Source organism: Pan paniscus, chromosome 20 (assembly GCF_029289425.2).
Source record: "Pan paniscus chromosome 20, NHGRI_mPanPan1-v2.0_pri, whole genome shotgun sequence".
NCBI classification, from domain to species: domain Eukaryota; kingdom Metazoa; phylum Chordata; class Mammalia; order Primates; family Hominidae; genus Pan; species Pan paniscus.
This window is the reverse complement of record NC_073269.2, coordinates 50,326,354-50,345,679: the sequence shown is the minus strand read 5'-3', so window position 1 is coordinate 50,345,679 and position 19,326 is coordinate 50,326,354. Positions and strand designations below refer to the sequence as shown.

At 40.7% G+C, this 19,326-nt stretch overlaps 2 protein-coding genes across 13 annotated transcripts in view; both read right to left on the bottom strand.

Moving 5' to 3' along the window:
• Positions 1-3,877, bottom strand: part of ZNF227 (zinc finger protein 227) — a 62,027-nt gene extending 58,150 nt beyond the window's left edge. For all 5 annotated transcript variants that reach the window (XM_055104144.2, XM_057300705.2, XM_055104142.2 and 2 more), the window contains exon 1: positions 16-3,877. The gene's annotated coding sequence lies outside the window, so the exon portion shown is untranslated. The remainder of the gene's footprint in view (positions 1-15) is intronic.
• A 398-nt stretch (positions 3,878-4,275) lies between these two features.
• Positions 4,276-16,914, bottom strand: ZNF226 (zinc finger protein 226). 8 transcript variants are annotated; one of them, XM_063600376.1, is made up of 7 exons: positions 16,809-16,902; positions 16,143-16,193; positions 15,067-15,244; positions 11,870-11,930; positions 9,748-9,874; positions 9,010-9,102; positions 4,276-6,463 (listed from the first exon to the last, which is right to left on the bottom strand). In XM_063600376.1, the coding sequence occupies exons 4-7, from the start codon at positions 11,876-11,878 to the stop codon at positions 4,287-4,289; spliced, it is 2,406 nt and encodes an 801-aa protein (XP_063456446.1). In that variant the 5' UTR covers positions 11,879-11,930; positions 15,067-15,244; positions 16,143-16,193; positions 16,809-16,902; the 3' UTR covers positions 4,276-4,286. The 8 variants fall into 8 exon arrangements, with proteins under 8 accessions (XP_063456446.1, XP_063456450.1, XP_063456451.1 ...); XM_063600380.1 differs by having other exon boundaries at positions 16,704-16,851; XM_063600381.1 differs by having other exon boundaries at positions 16,763-16,851.
• Between the last annotated feature and the right edge of the window lie 2,412 nt (positions 16,915-19,326).

The window sequence follows — 19,326 nt, the reverse complement described above, 5'->3', positions numbered from 1 at the left end:
TACAAAAATCCTTACTTTGGCGATGTATCTCCTCATGGTCGTATTTTCTACTTGGTGACTCCTCCCATTGTCTGTGAAGACCCGAGTTTCATTATTGGTCTAGAAAAATGAGAGGTAGTGGAAGCAAGTCTTGAGGATCTAAAGCCTTTTGCAAGGAAACCATCTCAGGGAAGGTCATCACAGGCTTTTCAGGCAAGGGAGACTGACTTCAAAGAGAGGAAGAAGGGCTCCTAACAGCAAGAGATGCTCAGCTAGATTGAGCAAAACCCTCAGCTTTGTTGGAATCTGCTCATCTGTTCCCAAATTTTTCAGGATTCCATTCCTTCTCATTGATCCCTTGTGACATAAGGCACCCTAAAAGTTCTGAATTAAATGTGTTGTCATTCAGCCGCTGATTTTGGCTTTGCATCCCTCTTTCTCAAAAACAAAGGAATCCTGATAATATATAACAAATTCTCCCAAATGTTAATATGCAGCCAAGCTAAAAGCTAAGATAGAAAAATCTCCTGGAGGCTCAAAATAGGGAAGTTGAGTCCATGGTGGCAAGGGAGAGATGAAACTTATTTTTTTCTTGAGACAGGGTCTCAACTCTGTCACCAGGCTGCAGTTCAGTGTTGGGACCATGGCCCACTGCAGCGTTGACCTCCTGGGCTCAAGTGATCCTTCCATCTCAGCTTCCTGAGTACCTGGAACCACACATGTGTGCCTCCATGGCTAGCTAACTTTTAAAACTTTTTTTGGAGAGACAGGGTCTCACTATATTGCCCAGGCTAATCTTGAACCCCTGAGCTCAAGAGATCCTCCCACCTCAGCCTCCCAAAGGGCTGGGATTACAGGTGTGAGCCACTGCACCTGGCTGAGTTGAAACTTAATAGTTCACAAAGGCCAAAAGAACTGGATACACAACTAGCTGTCTAATCTTGAGTGTAGATGAGAATCAAGGCCAGAGGAGCCACAAACACTGTGAGTAGTAAACTACCTAACACTACAAATGAAAGAGCACCTCCCTTCCACTGACTGAAAAGAAAATATAGGTGCTCCCTGGTTGCTAGCCCCATCTTGAACCTAAAGACCAGGGTTAACCAGAAGGGCAGATATGAGAATCAAAAAAAATCATTTTGGAATCCTGACAGAAGCAGGTCTAAGTCCTGCTCTACCTGGGGTCTTTTTTAAGTTATGGGAGACAAATCATTTGGTTTAACATAAGGCTTGGTACACGTTTTTCTGTAAAGGGCCAGAAAGCACATATTTTAGATTTTGTGGTCCATAGTTTTTGTCACAACTACTAAATTTTGACACTGCAGCAAGAAAGCATAGATAATACACTAAAACACAGGCATTGCTATATTCTAATAAACCTTTAAGGAAGTGGGCTGGATTTGGCCCACGGGGGGTAGTTTTCTGACCCCTGACTTAACTCACTAAGCTACTGAGGGTTGGTGGGCTATCCTGATATCTAAGAGCAAACTAAACATCGAAGACTCAGGATTTCTGATATCTAACACAACTTGAGGTGTCATGGACTTTACATACTTAGCATGTGAAGATGCAGTCCAGGAACAACAGGAATTGTAATCCAAATAGAGAAAATTGTGGAAACCTCACAAAGATATATCCTTTGCTGAGTAAAGCTTTTAACCAAATAAGCCTTAAATGTCACAGAAATGCCTAAGAAAGAAATGGTATTCAATCCTGCTTAACTGCCTGTTCCCAGTTTGTTTTCACTGGCATCATGCTGTTCTCTCCCTACGCACATCTTTTCCTCAGGGAATCTTTGTTAAATTTTACCTCAAAAATTATATATTTCCACTCTATAGCTTCTGAATTTGCCCTCACCTTCTTGGGGTTTTTTTGTTTTTTTTTGTTTTGTTTTTGAGACAGAGTCTTGCTCTGTCACCCAGGCTAGAGTGCAGTGGCACGATCGCAGCTCACTGCAACCTCCACCTCCTGGGTTCAAATGATTCTTCTGCCTCAGACTCCTGAGTAGCTGGAATTACAGGCACCCATCACCTCACCCGACTAGTTTTTGTTTTTTTTTTAAATAGTGATGGAGTTTCACCATGTTGGCCAGGTTGGGCTCAAACTCCTGACCTCAGGTGATCCACCTGCCTCAGCCATCCAAAGTGCCGGGATTAGAGGCACGAGCAACCACACCTGGCCTCTGTAAATTTTATTATTCCTTTTTTCCACAGCTCGATTTTCCTTGCCATACAGTACCTAGAAAGGCCCAGCCATTTCCCCCAATCAGACCAAGCACTTGAAAAGACAAGCCAGTGCCCTGGGTTATCTATCCATTCAGCCAGTGAGTAAGTCTGTCAAGAAATAAGAAGCATTCCTACTACTGGAATTACATTAAAACTGTATTGATCGCATAGATTTGTACCTAAGCAGCAGCTTCAAATGCATTCACTGCAAATATATATTCACTCTCACCAATGCATCCGTATCTTTGAACCACCATACAAGTTTTTATAATTGATTTCCAGAGTTCCATTCTTTAATTTTGGCCTTATATGCTATATGATGACACAAGATTTCTTAACTGTAAGGGATTAATATATTCTAGTAATTTTTTAAATTATATTTTTACTATGTTACTGTAAAATAACAGTATTTTACTATAAAACCGATGCTCAGTTAAAAAATTAAAATATAGAAGTTAAATGTGAAAAAAAATTCCTGCATTCTCTTCGATGCTGTGGTGGCATAGGACAGACTCACGATTAGATGCACTATTCACTCACATGGACACACACGAATTCAAGGTATGTTTTTTTTTTTTTTTTTTAAGACTGAGTCTCACTCTGTCGCCCAGGCTAGAGTGCAGTGGCAACATCTTGACTCACTGCAACTTCCGCCTCCCAGGTTCAAGTGATTCTCCTGCCTCAACACCCCAAGTAACTGGGATTACAGGCACGCACCACCACGCCCAGCTACCTTTTGTATTTTTAGTAGAGACAGGGTTTCACCATGTTGGCCAGGTTGGTCTCGAACTCCTGACCTTAGGTGATCCACCCACCTCGGCCTCCCAAAGTATGGGGATTATGGACGTGGGCCATCACACCCAGCCTGTGATGTTCTTAAACTGTTACACTCTTCTGTCATAAAATTTGGTCATCATTTTCAAGGATCCTTTTTACTGTAGTATATAAAAAATTATTTCTATTTTTACAAAATTCATTAACACTGATGTGCTACTTACATTTTCTACTTGAATCTCCTAATCAAAAATTCCTATTCTATGAATTCCAGAAAAAAGAGATGCACATTCTATATTCTGATACATACTAACTTCTCTTCCAAAAGCATTTTTTTCACTGCCACCACTAGGAAAAAGGGTGAAAGCCATGCTCCAAAAATCGATTTTTGATGAAATTTATCAAATTTTAACTAATATTTTGTCCTTTTTCTCAGAATATGGGGGAGAGAAGTTCACAAAAGAAATCTGCAATAGCCGCAACCTAAACTGTGATTAAAGTAATGCTAAAGCCCTTAGAAGGCAATCATGTCAAAGCCTGAATGAAAATGTGAAAAAACCAATGATCAATTCAACATGTACTAAAAAATGTGTCATTAGCAACTCTGACACTTAAACCCCTGCCTTAACAGTGTTGAAAAAATAAGTGTAGTGTCCAGTTATTACAAGATGAACAAAATTATCTGTTACAAAAGATAATTGAATCTATATGGTATAAAACCAGTAGAAAACTAGACATCTGGGAAGATAGGACCCAACTTGATTAGTGAGGCTAAAGGAGGACAGGATCTAATCACAAGACAATGCCAAATTAACATTGGAGAGTTCAGTATTGAGTGGTTTTCTACATTTCAATGGTCTCCCGACTTAATCTTATTAAGGCTACTTTCAGGTTTCCTGTTTACAAATTCATGATATTCTGCAGGTGATCTCAACATAATTTTCAAAAAGGACCTATTAACAAATATTGAGCACCTGTGAAGTATATGGCAATGGTAAGATTATGTAGATTCAGTAGTGAACAAAATCTCTGTCTTTATGGAGTTAACATTCTAGTGGACACTTAATTTTGGCATGTCCACCATGATACTTTTATAAAAGGCCTGAGAAAAATTTCACTCTTAACACCCCTCTTCTAAGTAACATTTTATAAAGGTCAAGGTTCTGACTAAAGAAGCCCTTGCTATGCTAATCATAAAGATTGTTTTGTTGTCTTTGGACCACTGGGACATGAGGAGCTACGGCTGAAACACTGACTTTGAGACTTGTTAACTGGAAGAATTCAAATGACACGAGTCTTCACAAAGAATCATTTTATAGATTTTTTTTCCTGTGTGGATTCTCTGATGTTCTTACCACCCCTATTACTTTTATAGGATTTATCACCAACATGGATTCTGTGATGAATTGTAAGATTTGATCGCCAACTGAAACTCTTACCACATATCTCACATTTATAAGGTTTCTCCCCAGTGTGAACTCGCTGATGAGACTGTAGTTGTGAAGACCGACTGAAGACTTTACCACACACATCACATTTGTATGGTTTCTCTCCTGTGTGGACACTCTGATGAAGTTGAAGACTTGAGGCCTGACTGAAGTACTTACCACACTCCCCACATCTATATGGTTTTTCTCCTGTGTGCACCCTCTGATGCATGTCAAGATTCAAGCTCCACTTGAAGCCCTTCCCACACTCATCACATTTGTATGGCTTATCTCCAGTGTGGACTTTTTGATGGGCTTGAAGATGTGCACTCCGACCGAAACTCTTCCCACATTCTTCACATTTGAATGGTTTTTCTCCACTGTGGACTCTCTGATGGGCCAAAAGATTTGAGGCCTGCCTGAAGACCTTCCCACACTCCTCACAATTATATGGTTTCTCTCCTGTGTGGATCCTACAGTGAATTTTAAGATCTGCTCTACGACTAAATCCCTTGCCACACTCTTCACATTTGTATGGTTTCTCACCCGTATGGATCAGCTGGTGAATCTGAAGTCGTGAGCTCTGATTGAAACCCTGCCCACACTCCTCACACTTAAAAGGTTTCTCTATACTGTGGGCCTTCTGATGGATTTGAAGATACGAACTTTGACTGAAGCCCTTCCCACATATCTCACATTTATAGGGTTTCTCTCCTGTGTGGACCACTAGATGAACTTGATAATGGGAATTCCTCCTGAAGCTCTTCCCACACTCATTGCATTTGTATGGCTTCTCTCCAGTGTGGACTCTCTGATGGGCTTGAAGATTTGAACTCAGAGTAAAGCCTTTCCCACATACAGTACATATGTATGACTTCTCTCCAGTGTGGACTCCCTGATGGGCCTGAAGACTTGAAGGCCGACTAAAGCCTTTACCACATTCCTCACATTTATAGGGTTTTTCTCCTGTGTGGACTCTCTGATGAATGTAAAGATTTGAGCTACAAATGAAGCCCTTACCACACTCCTCACATTTGTATGGTTTCTCTCCTGTATGAACTCTTTGATGGGATTGAAGATGTGAATTCCGACTGAAGCTCTTACCACATGCATCACATTTGAATGGCTTCTCCCCAGTGTGGAGTCTCTGATGGTCCTGAAGATGAGAGGCCTGACTGAAGGCCCTCCCACACTCCTCACAATTATAAGGTTTCTCTGCCGTGTGGACCTTACAATGAACATTAAGTGCTGATCTACGACTGAAACCCTTCCCACATTGCTTACATTTGTATGGTTTCTCTATCACGTGGACTTTCTGATGGGTCTGTAGATGAGCACCCTGACTGAATTCCTTACCACACTCATCACACTTAAGTTTTTCTCCCACATGTACTTTCTGATGAACAGGAAGAACTGGGCTGTAACAGAAGCCTTTTCCACGCTCAACACATGTAAGAGACTTCTCTCCTGATTGTAACTGCTGATGAAGATCAAAGCTGGAGAGATCACTGAAGGGTTTTTTACACTCATTACACTGGTACGATTTCTGTCCTGTGTGAATCATGCTATTCTGATCAAATGTCGAAATCTTCATGTTGTCTTTTTCGTAATCATTGGGTCTATAAGATTTTTCACTTTTGTGTACTCTATGACCATCATGATGTGAAATCCAACCGATGGGATCAACACCCTTCTTACATTGACATAATTTATTTTTTATGGAAATTTGCTGATCTCTGTTCAATCTCTGTGACTCAGTCAGGAATGTTTTCCTCCAAGAATCCTGGGTTCTCAAGATAGGAAACTCTGGATTCCCAGTATTATTGGGACCATCTGCTTTATTTACTATATAGTTCTCATCTTCAGAAATTTGAATAGACAGTTCTGTCCCTACCTGGTAAGGGAAATCACCTTGTTTGTGACACTGAGAATTATTGATCATGGAGTCTTGACACCTGGTTAAGTCATTTGCAATTTGTTGCCAGATTTGCCAACAAGAAAGCTCTTCTTCTGATTCTCTGTCTTGAACAGTAATTAACTTACTTTGATTTTTCTCTCCTGTAAGGACAAAGGATTCAGAGAGAGAGTGAATTTTTTTGTTCAAAGATTTAAGATTTCACACTGAGGACAGAGTAAAAGACTTTAATGAACCTCGGGATAGTTCTGCTCATCTTTTGTGACACATTTGAAGTTTCTGGTTTACATACTGACAGAAACCAAGAGATGGTCCAAAACAAAGAGATGGTCCACCAAGCTCCCAATTGCTAAGCACTAATGAAACCCATTTAAAAACACAACTACTGACATACTATCTAAATTTTTTATTCCATGTCTTTCCTACCATAATATGGTATCAATAAGGAAAAACATTTTGTAGTGCTCACAGTTTACAACCACAGCCCAGAAGTTACTGCCCGGCAGTCATTCATAGTCACTCAAGGAATGTATGCATATATGAGTCCTTCCAACATTTCTTCATATATAAATGACTTCCAACATTTCTTCTAACTTCAAATCCAAGTTTAAGTTTGAGCCAGGTCATAGAGCAAAAGAGCTTTTACAAGTAAGGTATCTGAAATACAAAAAGAACTAGAAAGTACAGTTTTGCTGCAAAGTTGAAAAGCTGTACCTGAGGTAGGGGTACACCAAGTTGAGTTATTGCTGAAGAGAAAAATCAAAGTTGATAATCACTTGGGGTGAAAGGAAAGCATGAAGACCTATGCACTGGATCCTTCTAAGGCTTTTGCACTGAGTCAAAATTGGAAGGCTAGCAAAGAATGCTGTCTCTTTGAAAGCAAGGTATGGAAAGTTTCTGGATGTAGATATGTTTGTCTTTAACAAGAATGTTTTCCAAATTGACAAAGTGGTCTACTAGTCAATTGTGAAATAAATTTAATAGCTTGTGATATTTAGGAAAAAAAACAGATAAAGTATCATATCAGAATAATCACAAGCAGTAATGGTGTCATTACATAAAAGGCCTTCTAAAGACATACATATAAGCCTACACGATATAAATGTTTGAGAGGCAACAATGTAAGATCCATTTCTTTTTATGAATGTGGACTTTGGAAGAAGCAAATGGGATGCAACTGTGCAAACATTTTGAGGGAAAGGCTAATGCTCATGTCCTGGTTTTTAGTTTTACTTTTTCTTTCCTGATATAATGGATAAGGAAATCGAATTTTATTCCCTTCTATGGGGGAATACCTAAGAAATAAAAATAAAAGTCCTTATTGTAAAATATTCCCTCCCCGAATGAATATGCTCTGCTACAAATGCTCAAAGAAAGTCATAAACAAAGCATGTTATTCAGTTTGGTTACAACTATGACACTATAGGTTCCCTAAGATATGGGTCAACTTGTACAGACAGGCAAACACATGCAAACACACACACACACACACTCACACACAAAGAGAAATTAGAATTAGGTTAGGAATTCATTGGAAGACAAAAAATATTTTGCAATATCCCTTATTTATGCTGATTTGTTCACCACCTATTAGTTACCTCCATGGAAGACAGATTTCCATTAACTCATTTATTTAACTAATATTTATAGTGTCTCTTCCATATACCAGGACTATTCTAAGCACTGAGGAGACAGAAGCAAATAGATAACATTCCTCCACTCCTGGAGATTACACTCCAGTGAGGAGACAAACGTCACTAAACAAAAACATATATGAGGTGATAATCAGTGCTTACACACAATATAAGGCAGTGCACAGAGAGTAAATGGAGAGACTGTATTTTTAATAGGGTGGTCAGAGGAGGCCTTTCTTTTTTTTTTTTCTTGAGACAGTCTCGCTCTATCGCCCAGGCTGGAGTGCAGTGGCACGATCTCAGCTCACTGCAACCTCTGCCTCCTGGGTTCACACCATTCTGCCTCAGCCTGCCGAGTAGCTGGGACTACAGGCGCCCACCACCACGCCCAGCTTATTTTTCGTATTTTTAGTAGAGACAGGGTTTCACCGTGTTAGCCAGGTTGGTCTCGATCTCCTGACCTCATGATTGATCTGCCCATCTCAGCCTCGCGAAGTGCTGGGATTACAGGCGCAAGCCACCGTGCCCGGCCGAGGCCTTTCTTATAATACTAAAACTGAGCAAAGAACTGAATGAAGAAGGGACCAGAAGGATTATAGGTAAAAGATTATTTCAGGCAGAGGGAAGAACACACAGGGTTGTGAGGCAGAAGCATCCTTGATAGGTCTGAAAAGCAAGAGGGAGGACAATGTGGCTGGAATTCACAGAAAGAGAGTATAGAAGATATATTTAGAGAGGTAGTGGGGGATGAAAAGCACACCGTGTAAGACTCTGTCAGCCACATTAAGTGGATTTTACTCTATGTAAAATAAGTCACAGAGAATTTTGAGCAGAACAACAACATAGTCTGACACAAGGTAACAAAAACTCACTTTGCCACTTAAAGAACAGAATGTAAGAGGAGAGGGGTGGGAGCAGGGCAAGCAGTACAAAGGGTGTTGCAATAATCCAGGAAAGACAGTTGGCAATTTGGACCAGGTGATGGCAACAAGGCTAAGGAGAAGCAAAGCAGATGGACAGTTAACTATAAGAACTCATAACTGTTTGGTTTTTACCTAAATTTCCCTGTCTTCGGGTTGCTGTCGTCATTATCCAAAGCTGCTCATTTCTTTCTATAGGTGATACATCTTGTTTGAAGGGTTGATGCCCTGTGAAAATGCCAAATCACAAGTTGAAAATGAACATATTAGAGTTAAAATACACTGGAAATCTGAGTTGCAACTGCACATTCAAGACACTGAAAGCAGTGTTTTTCAAACTTTTATTTAAATTGTGACTTCAGTAAAGAAACACCATTTATTTCATGACCCAGACACACATGCGTAAATACATATTATGAAAACCAAGTTTGAATAACCTATTTTTAACTAATGTCTGTTTTCCTTAAATCTCCCATTGGTTCTCACATCACTCAAGCAATTGGCCAGAGTTTTTGCTGCAGTGTGTGCCATTCTTCCTAAGGAGTTCTAGTATTTTCTACCCTATTTTATTTCATTAAAATCTGCTGGTGACATTCAATAAGTTGGTTTTATAATTCAATACTGGGACAGGTGTAAAACATGAAAAAAAATAGACAAGGCATAGCAGTATTCTGTTCATTTATAGTTCTTCTATAAAACACAAATGAAAAAGACCTAAAATATTCTGTTCAGAAAGACCAGAAACATCCAGTGTCTCTGCATCCCACAAAAATTAGGAAAGTCAGATTCCCACACTCAGAGAACAATTTCAAGGGCCACAAAGCCTTAAAACTCCAAGGGCACAAAGATATTCCAGAGGGAGGCTGTCCTCACCCACTGACAGCAGGTTCCTAAAGTTCTCCACCATCACATCTCGGTACAGCTTCCTCTGGGCAGGGCCCAGCAGCCCCAGTTCCTCCTCCGTGAAGGCCACAGCCACGTCCTTGAAGGTCACTGCTTCCTACGACAAAAACAAATGACCTCAATCTTACAACCAATGTCCACTAGAAGATGGGTAACACTGAGAACAGGTGGAAAGTTGTTCTGGATGCCGAGCCGTTTGTAGATTTCCCAGCCCGTCTCCTGTCTTGCCAATGCCATACACTGACTTACCAGAAGTGTTGCTGTGAAAAAGAAAGCTTTGTATATTTACTGGATGCTCTCAGTGAGTACTCTTATAAGGGAATTTCCTAGAACTGTTACCTGCTGAACCTAAAACTTTGCCAATTTCCCCAGAAAGGTTTACCAATTGAGTCCCAATAGTGTTTGATAGCACCTGCCTTCCTACTGAGGTGGGAGCCAAGTGAGCAGCGTTATATGTGGAAACAAACCTAAAGGGCATGTCAGGTTTCTGAATGAAGGACTCTCTCTCTGTGTCCTCCTGTCTTGGTCTTTCACTTGAATATAATACACTGATCCCGGATCTTTAGTTTTCCATGTGAACTTGAGCACGTTCCTCATTTTTCACAAGCCCTTTTCTATTTATGTTTAAAATGGAGACAAAACAAAGAACCTCTTCATAGTTGCTGTGAGGTCTCAATACAGGGGCAGAGTGTAAGTGCTTGGCAAATCCTTTCCTACCACTAGGCATTTTAAATTAAGGTCACATACTACTTTAACTAAAAAAAATATTCAAAGGGAAAAAGACCAGTAAACACACAGGGTATGACTGAGGCATGGGGAAGACAGAATCTAGCTCTTGTAGTAAAAAAAAGTCTAATATTTTTTCTGGGTGAAGCAGCTGTTAAATCTTGACACACTGTGCCATATTTGAATATTCTATCAAAAAAAATCTGAAGTACCACACACAAAACATACCTTTTCAATTCTGAATACCTAATGTTACGGATTTTAAAAGGCAGTATTTTTCAAAATTGATTTTTTCAGAAAAAGTTAAATGCAAGAAAACTAACACTGTAGTTCCTAAAACAGTAAAAATCCTACACTAACTGTGTATAGAGAATAGTTTAAAAACTGGATACATAAATTTGATAGAAATACAACAAAAATAAATGTTATAAATGTAAGAAATGTAAAATTATATCTATGTTATGAATGCCAATATATAATTACAAGTACATACAATGAAGAGATTATGGAAATAAGATTTTTTCATTTCTATTAATTTTTTTTTTTTTTTTGAGACAGAGTCTTGCTCTATTGCCCAGGCTGGAGTAGTGGCACGATCTTGGCTCACTGCAACCTCTGCCTTCCAAATTTAAGTGATTCTCCTGCCTCAGCCAACTGAGTAGCTGGGATTACAAGTGTGCACCGCCACACCTGCCTAATTTTTTTATTTTTTATTTATTTATTTTTTTGAGACGGAGTCTCGCTCTGTCACCCTGGCTGGAGTGCAGTGGTACGATCTCTGCTCACTGCAAGCTCCGCCTCCCAGGTTGAGGCCATTCTCCTGCCTCAGCCTCCCGAATAGCTGGGACTACAGGCGCCTGTAACCACGCCTGGCTCATTTTTTGTATTTTTAGTAGAGATGGGGTTTCCATGTTAGCCAGGATGGTCTCGATCTCCTGACCTCGTGATCCACCTGCCTCGGCCTCCCAAAGTGCTGGGATTACAGGCGTGAGCCACCATGCCCGGCCTAATTTTTGTATTTTTAGTAAAGATGGGGTTTCGCCATGTTGGCCAAGCTGGTCTCAAACTCCTGACCTCAAGCGATCCCACCCCCTGCCTCGGCCTCCCAAAGTGCTGGGATTACAGGTGTGAGCCACTGTGCCCACCCATCATTTCTATTAATTTTTCTACCTTTATTTGTAAAATAAAAATGATGAAATAAAACTAAAACCAAAACCAGCTAAACTCAAACGGGACAAAATAAGCACCTAGCACACTCAACAGGTCATCAAATGCCTTGACTCTTACTTGAAAAAGAAAAACCTGGTCCCATCTCTGAGTACTAAAATGGTATTTTTAACAGCTGGGAAAGGCAAGCTCTACTCACCTTGAACATATTCACTTTTAATTCTTCCTTCTGGGGAAGTGCAGAGTCCTAAGAAGCTGAACTAGGAAAGAAGAGAGAAATAAATCAAAACTGGGTAAGTATGTTGCTAATCTACGTGGCTGCTCTTTAGGAATTAGCAAAGGTGTGTGCTTCTTGGGGTGGCTGCAGCTTTATGTGGCTTTTAAGCAGATTATGACATGGATCCCAGATATCCAACTACCCCTTTCAGCAGTAGTTCAGAACCAGGCTAACCACACAGTGGCCTCACTGCCCATGTGCCTATAATTGCACGCCAGTAATTCTTATTCTGAGTATAGCATAAATTGAGACAATATAAGTACAGTAGGCCTGGAATTGATATGCATGGGTTAAAATCCTGACACTAAAAGTGTCACCTTGGGGAAACTATTAACATCTCTTTGCCTTACTTCCGTCATCTGCAAGTGGTAAAGAATAACAGTACCAACCTCATCGGATTGCTGGAAGGTAGAAAGCTCTTACAACACAGTCAGGTATCTTATTTATTTGCAACTGCAATAAGTAGAAGATGGTCTATGGTTTGAAATTATCCTTAAAAATATAATTTCCACCAACAGAATATTATAAGATAGTTGGAGTTCACAGGTTGTTGCTATGTCACGTGAAAGTGTCTTATAACTTCTGAAAAACATCTTGTCGTCTTTCCAATAATTTGCCAACACTGAACTAATAAAACCTAAGATACCACAATTAAAAAACACCGTTTGACAATCCATACCTAACTTAAATTAAAAAGGCAGGAACCTGGCCAGGCACAGTGGCTCATGCCTGTAATCCTACTAGCACTTTGGGAAACCAAGACAAGCAGATCACTTACAGTCAGGAGTTGAAGACAAGCCTGGCCAACAAGATGAAACCCTGTCTTTACTAAAAGACAAAAATTAGCTGGACATGGTGGCAGGCACCTGTAATCCCAGCTACTTGGGAAGCTGAGGCACAAGAATTGTTTGAACCCAGGAGGCGGAGGTTGCAGTCAGCTGAGATTGCCCCACTGCACTCCAGCCTCGGCGACTGAGTGAGACTCTGTCTCAAAAAAAAAAAAAAAAAAAAAAAAGGAAAAGGGAGGAAACTGAGTCTATATTGTTATAAACAAAAGAATGTGTAATAAATAAATGGGTGACAAAAGAAAGCTCCTATAGTAGAACACATAAACTAATAAAGGTAGAATGAAAGATAACTAGAACATCATCAATAGCTGCTAAAAACTGGTGAAAGTTTGGTGAGGAATAAGATGGCTACATAGTCTCAAAGTATTAAGTGCAAAAGGAAAAAGGTAACCTGGCAGACATTTTATCCCGAAAAACAAAGTTGAGACCACTAGTGGGACAAACCCACAAACCAACATTTGACTCCTATGATGCACTGAGAAGGATACCTCCCTACTTTTATGGCATCTCTGCTGACAATGCATAGCTTGAATTTAATCATGAATAAATATTAAGGAAACAAAAAAATAAGAACATTTTACAAATAATTTCTCAATACTCTACAAAGATATCGAGAGCAAAAAAGAAATAAAGTCTGAGGAATCATTCTAGACTAAAGGTGACTAATGAAACCAAAACTAAGTGCAATGCATACAATTAGACTGGAAACTCACCTGGGGGAAGAAATTACTTTCAAAGTCTTTAACGGGAAAATGGAGTAAGTTTAAATACAAACTGTGGGTTAGATAACAGTAAGTTATCAATGTAACTAATTTCATTTTCATCACTATCTCTAGCTTGCTCTCAAATACTTCAGCAAAAAGACAAAAACAAAATATAAGTATGACAAAGTTGTGAAAGCAAAAAGACAAAAAAAAAAACTGCTTTGACAACAGCAGCAACAACCAGAACCTGGTGTTTCCAATTTATCAACAAGAATGAGACAGGTCTACTCAGTGATCACGGTGAAAAAAAAAAAAAACAAAACAGCTTGTAACACAGAGAGAAATACATCCTACATTGATAAAAATAGCCAAATAATTGCCTCTTCCATCTAACATGACCACTTTGTTATCAGTGACAACTCCAATCTCGTTATTTCCCCACCTCCAACATAAAAATTAGAATAGTCTGATCAAATTACTACTGCTTCTTCACAGCATCCAATCCAGAACAAACCCATTGCCTAAAACTCTCCCCAACTCATCTAACATAAACCAAAACCCTATAACCAGGGTCCTCCTAATTGCCTCTTACCAAGACACCCCATGCATGTGTGGGCTCCTTGGATGCAGCAAGATAAAACAAACAATTGTTGTTGGTTACAGGTATGTTCCTGGTGATGGCTGATGGTCATCAACAGAGCAAACAGGGAAAACATAACAAACAAACATAACAACTGGTGAATCTGGGTGTAGAGCATATGAGATCTCCTTACATTATCATTTTTGCAGCTTTTCTACAAGTTTGAAATTATATTTTAAAAAAAAGTTGGCTGGGCACGGTGGCTCATGCCCATAATCCCAACACTTTGGGAGGCCGAGGTGGGTGGATCACCTGAGGTCAGGAGTTCGAGACCAGCCCGGCAAACATGGTGGAACCCCATCGCTACTAAAAATACAAAAAAATTAGCCGGTGTGGTGGCGGGTGCCTGTAATCTCAGATGTTCGGGAGGTTGAGGCAGGAGAATCGTTTGAACCTGGGAGGCGGAGGTTGCAGTGAGCCGAGATCACGCCATTGCACTCCAGCCTGGGCAACAAAAGTGAAACTCTGCCTCAAAAAAAAAAAAAAAAAAAAAAAGTTAAAGAAATTAGGAAAGTCATTAATCAGAATAATAACGATGACGAGATGATGACAACTATGGCAATAATATCTAACGTTAATTAACAATAACTAGGTAGCTGATCTTCCCACTTCAGGCAGAAGGCCTCCAGTACAAAAGATGGCAAGGAATCTACTCCCCAAAGCCTGGGAGAAATAGATCTTCAGGACTCTGAGTTCCTCCATTTTGACTCTAGACTTGACAGCTGCCTTCTACTCATGTCATGGTTTTTGCAAAGAAACTTGACAGTTAATATTTAGTGGGAAAGAAAAATCACTGGACTGAGTAGGGTTCTAGTATGGCCAGCTCAGTTTTATCTGTGACATCTGGCAGGGTCAGTTTTCTAGTCCTGAGTTTCCAGATAAGACCTTTTCCTGAGCTTCTCAAACTTTAACATGCATCTCGCTCACCTTGGGATCTTGTTGAAATGCAGATTTCTGGGTCCTATCTGCAAAAATGCTAAATCAGAAGGCCTTCGGTAGGGCTCAAGAACGAGCCTTTCTACCTGGGTGATGCCAATGTTGCTGCTTTGTGAACCACAGTTTGAGTAGTGTTGCACTGTACTCAGTCCCTCTCCCAAAACAGCCCCTAATAAACAGAAATATATACAAGAAAAACTTGACAGAAAGGCACTAAAGTATAGTTGTTATCTTTATACCCTAAGGTCATGGGGAATTTACATTTTTTAAATATATTTCTGTGTTTTCCATGATTATGTGTTACCTCTATATTATTTGAAACAAATAAAACTAATAATTGAGAAAACTATTTTTAAAAACTCTTTTCTTTTTTTGAGACAGAGTCTTGCTCAGTTGCCGAGGCTGGAGTGCACCGGTGTGATCTCAGCTTACTGCAGCCTCGCCTCCTGGGTTCAAGCGATTCTCCTGACCCAGCTTCCCAAACTCCTGGGATTACAGGTGTTGGCCACCACGCCTGGCTAATTTTTGTATTTTTAGTAGAGATGGGGTTTCGCCATGTTAGCCAGACTGGTCTCAAAACTCCTGGCCTCAAGTGATCTGCCCGCCTCAGACTCCCAAAGTGCTGGGATTACAGGCGTCAGCCACTGCGCCCAGCCACTATTTTTTAAAAGTCATAGAATAGCCCAGACCTTGAGCAAAGTCCCCACAGTGAAGTCCCAACCTATTTTCACATGATACTAGCCAGCTGCCTATGGCTCATGCAGAACATACCAAAGAAAACTCAGGTCTAGACTCAGACTGCCTCGGTTTCAATGCTAGCTCTGCCTCCTACTAGCTAGGTGGCTATGAGCAAACAAGTTATGTTCTTATGTCTCAGTCTCCTCGGAAAAAGAGTATCACTTCACAGAGCCACTGTATAGTGGAAAGGTGTTCATTTGTATAAACCCCTTAGAATGGAACTTAGCAACTAACGCTAAACTATAATCACTTCTCATGCCCAAATACATGACCCCACACATTCTCTGATTTATGTGAATAAAACAAGAATAACAACAAGTCTTACTCACATGGGGTTCTGCTGCCTCCTCCTCTGTGCAGTGCTTTTTGAGAAGTCAGGGCTGGGGAAGAAAAACAGGCTATGAAGTAACCAGGATTGTGTCTCCATCCCGGATACATCACAGTGGCATCTCCCAGTACCAGTTAGAAGCAACCCTCTCCTTCCTCAAAAGAGGTCAGGGACAATCCAGCTTCATGGACTCACAGAATTTCGCCACAAAATGGGAGTTTCTAGGGAAATTATAGTAGTATTGGTAATTCACGTGCCAGGCAGTTTTACACTTTTTGTATTACCTCGTTTTCTCTCAAAACATTCTATTAGGAAGTTTTTGCTTTTATTTTCCTTCAGAACAGCAAACGAAGGCACGGGGATTAACTAACTCGCTCAATGTGATACTGTATGAAGTGGTAGGGCTGGCTCATTAGGTGGGGGAGTCACAATGAGGGAGCGAACAGCCCGGGAAACCTTCAAACCCGACGAAGCATCACCCCAGCCGCCCCAAGCCAGTACGCCCCCAATGCAAACAAGCTCCGCCCAGGGAAACGCAAAACAGCATCCTGGCCCCTCAAACCTCCGCTCTTAGCCGCTACTCCTTTTTTTTCCCCAAACAAAAGACCGCTAGCTGCTGACCACAAGTGCATTTCGGGGAAGTTTGAAAGGTTCCTGAGAAGCTGACCTGGATCACCAAAGCCAGGGAAAAGATGGCTGCTACGTCGTCTTCCTGGGCGGAAGTGCCTGCGAGTATCAGGAGGACCTGGACTACGCTTCCCAGAATTCCACAGCACTGCCTTCCTCGAGCCGGAAGTGCTTACAACTACCTAGAACGATTGGACCTACAGTTCCCAGGATTCCTCAGGGGAAACATTTACAGCCTTACTGCAGCTGAGCTATGCGCGACTACACGGAACTCCGGACTACATATCACAGAATGCTGGAGTTGGGGGAAAAACAGAACAGTACCGCCCTCCTGGACTACACTTCCGGAATGTCCAAGCCTTCTGATGTGGAAGTGTCCAACTACCTTGAGCTCCTGGTTTTCATTTCCCAGAATCCCTCACTTCTCTTTAGGTATTATTATGGTCTGAGTGTTTATGGCCCCCACCAAATTCGTATGTTTAAATCCTAACTCCCAAGAAGATGATATTAGGAGGTGGAACCTATGAGACGTGATCAGATCAAGAGGGCAATGCCCTCATGAATAGGATTAATGCTCTCTTATAAGTGGCCTGAGGGAGCTCCTTTGCCTCTTTAGTTATGTGAGGACACAGCCAGAAGGACCATGTATGACTTAGAAAGCGGGACCTCACCAGACACTGAATCTGCTGGCACCCGATCTGGGGCTTATGTACCAGCAATTTCACTCCTAAGTAAATACCCAAGAGAACTGAAACATATCCACACAAAAACTTGTTCTAAAAAAGTTCATAGCAGCATTAGTCATAATAGTCAAAAAGTGGAGAAGACCCAATGTCCATCAGCTGATGAGTGGATAAACAAAATGTGGTCTAGCCATATAATGCAATATTATTTAGTAATGTGAATGAACAAAATATTGATTCATGTTATAACATAGATGAACTCTGAAGACATTATGTCCGATGAAAGAAGCCAGACACAAGATACCATATATGGTATGATTCCATTTATATCAAATGTGCAGAATAGGCAAATCCATAGAGACAGAAAGTAAATTAGTTGTTTCCAGGGCTGGGGAGATGTAGTTGGGAATGGAGAGTGACTGTTAATATGTAGGGGTTTTTTTTTTCTTACTTTTTTAGAGACACCGTCTTGTTATGTTTCCCAGAATGGAGTACAGTGGCTATTCACAGGCATGATCATAGCACACTGCAGCCTTAAATTCTTGGGCTCAAGTGATCCTCCCGCCTCAGCCCCCTGGGTAGTTGAGACTACAGGCATGCACCACCACACCCAGCTCATGTAGGGGATTTCTTTTGGGAGCAGATGAAAGAGTTCTAGGATTAGATAGTGGTAATCATTACATAATATTGTGGATCTTTTCAAAGATAGAAAAATGTTATGTGACAATATCCCCTAAAGCGTTAAAATGTAGCTAAACTCAAAGCTAAGACAGGGAAATCCCAACGGCCAAAGATGAACAGGCAAGTTAGGCCCACAGATGAAAAAACTGAATGATCCCACAAGGGCTGGGCATACTAGGTAAGAGCTAAGGAATTAATCTTGTGTGTGGATGGGAGTTAGAGTAGCCATGCATTTTGGGAGACATGAACTATACAATATTACAAATGAAACAGTTCTCTCCTCTTGACTGTGAACAAACAACAACCAACCAAAAACAAAGCCAGATAGCTCCCAGCTTCTACAGCTGTCTTGTGACTAACCTGAAAACTCTGGTCATGAGGAGGGTAGATGTAGACTGTACCTACAGTCTTATCAGTTATGGGGCAGAGGGGCAAGAAATTATTTGGTTTAGTCTACTGGTTTTGGTTACAAATTACCTTGAAGGAAGATGACCTAATGTGGTATCTGGTGATACAAAGAAAGAAAAAGAAAGAAAAGAATATAGGTACTGGATTTCTGAAGCCCTTTGTTCAGAAAAGAGTTAACATAGGCCTGAGACTGTTGTACTTAAAAGGCCTGCTTGCAACATGCTATAGTTTGATGGTGTTCCCTTGTTAAAACTTAATCCCTTCTTGCTTTTTCATCACTTCCACCATATGAGGACATAGCATCTGTCTCCTCCAGAGGATGCAGCAACTAGATGCCATATTGGAAGCAGACAGCAGCAGCCCTCACCAGATGTTAAACCTGCCAGCATCTTGACCTTGGACTTCCCAGCCTCAAGCACTATGACAGATAAATTTATATTGTTTATAAATTACCTAATCTATGGTATTCTCTTATAGCAGCACAAGATACAAGGTTAGCCCTTGACTGGTGTCTGGGAACTTGAATTTCCGGAGGATTTCCACAATTCTCTGATAAGAGTGGCTCACCATGCCCCGGCTATTTGTATAATGTGATTTATGCTGAATTCCTTCTGGGAATCTAGAATTTTGGCCCAAGCTGGCCCATGTGACCAGTTCCAAAACAAAACACAACGTAGTGCCTAGGGCACTAAGTCTCCATTGAGCTTACTGGGTAGACATTTCACATGTTTCAATGCTGAAAAAACAGTACATCATGAATGATTCTACAGGGAGTGGATTATTGGA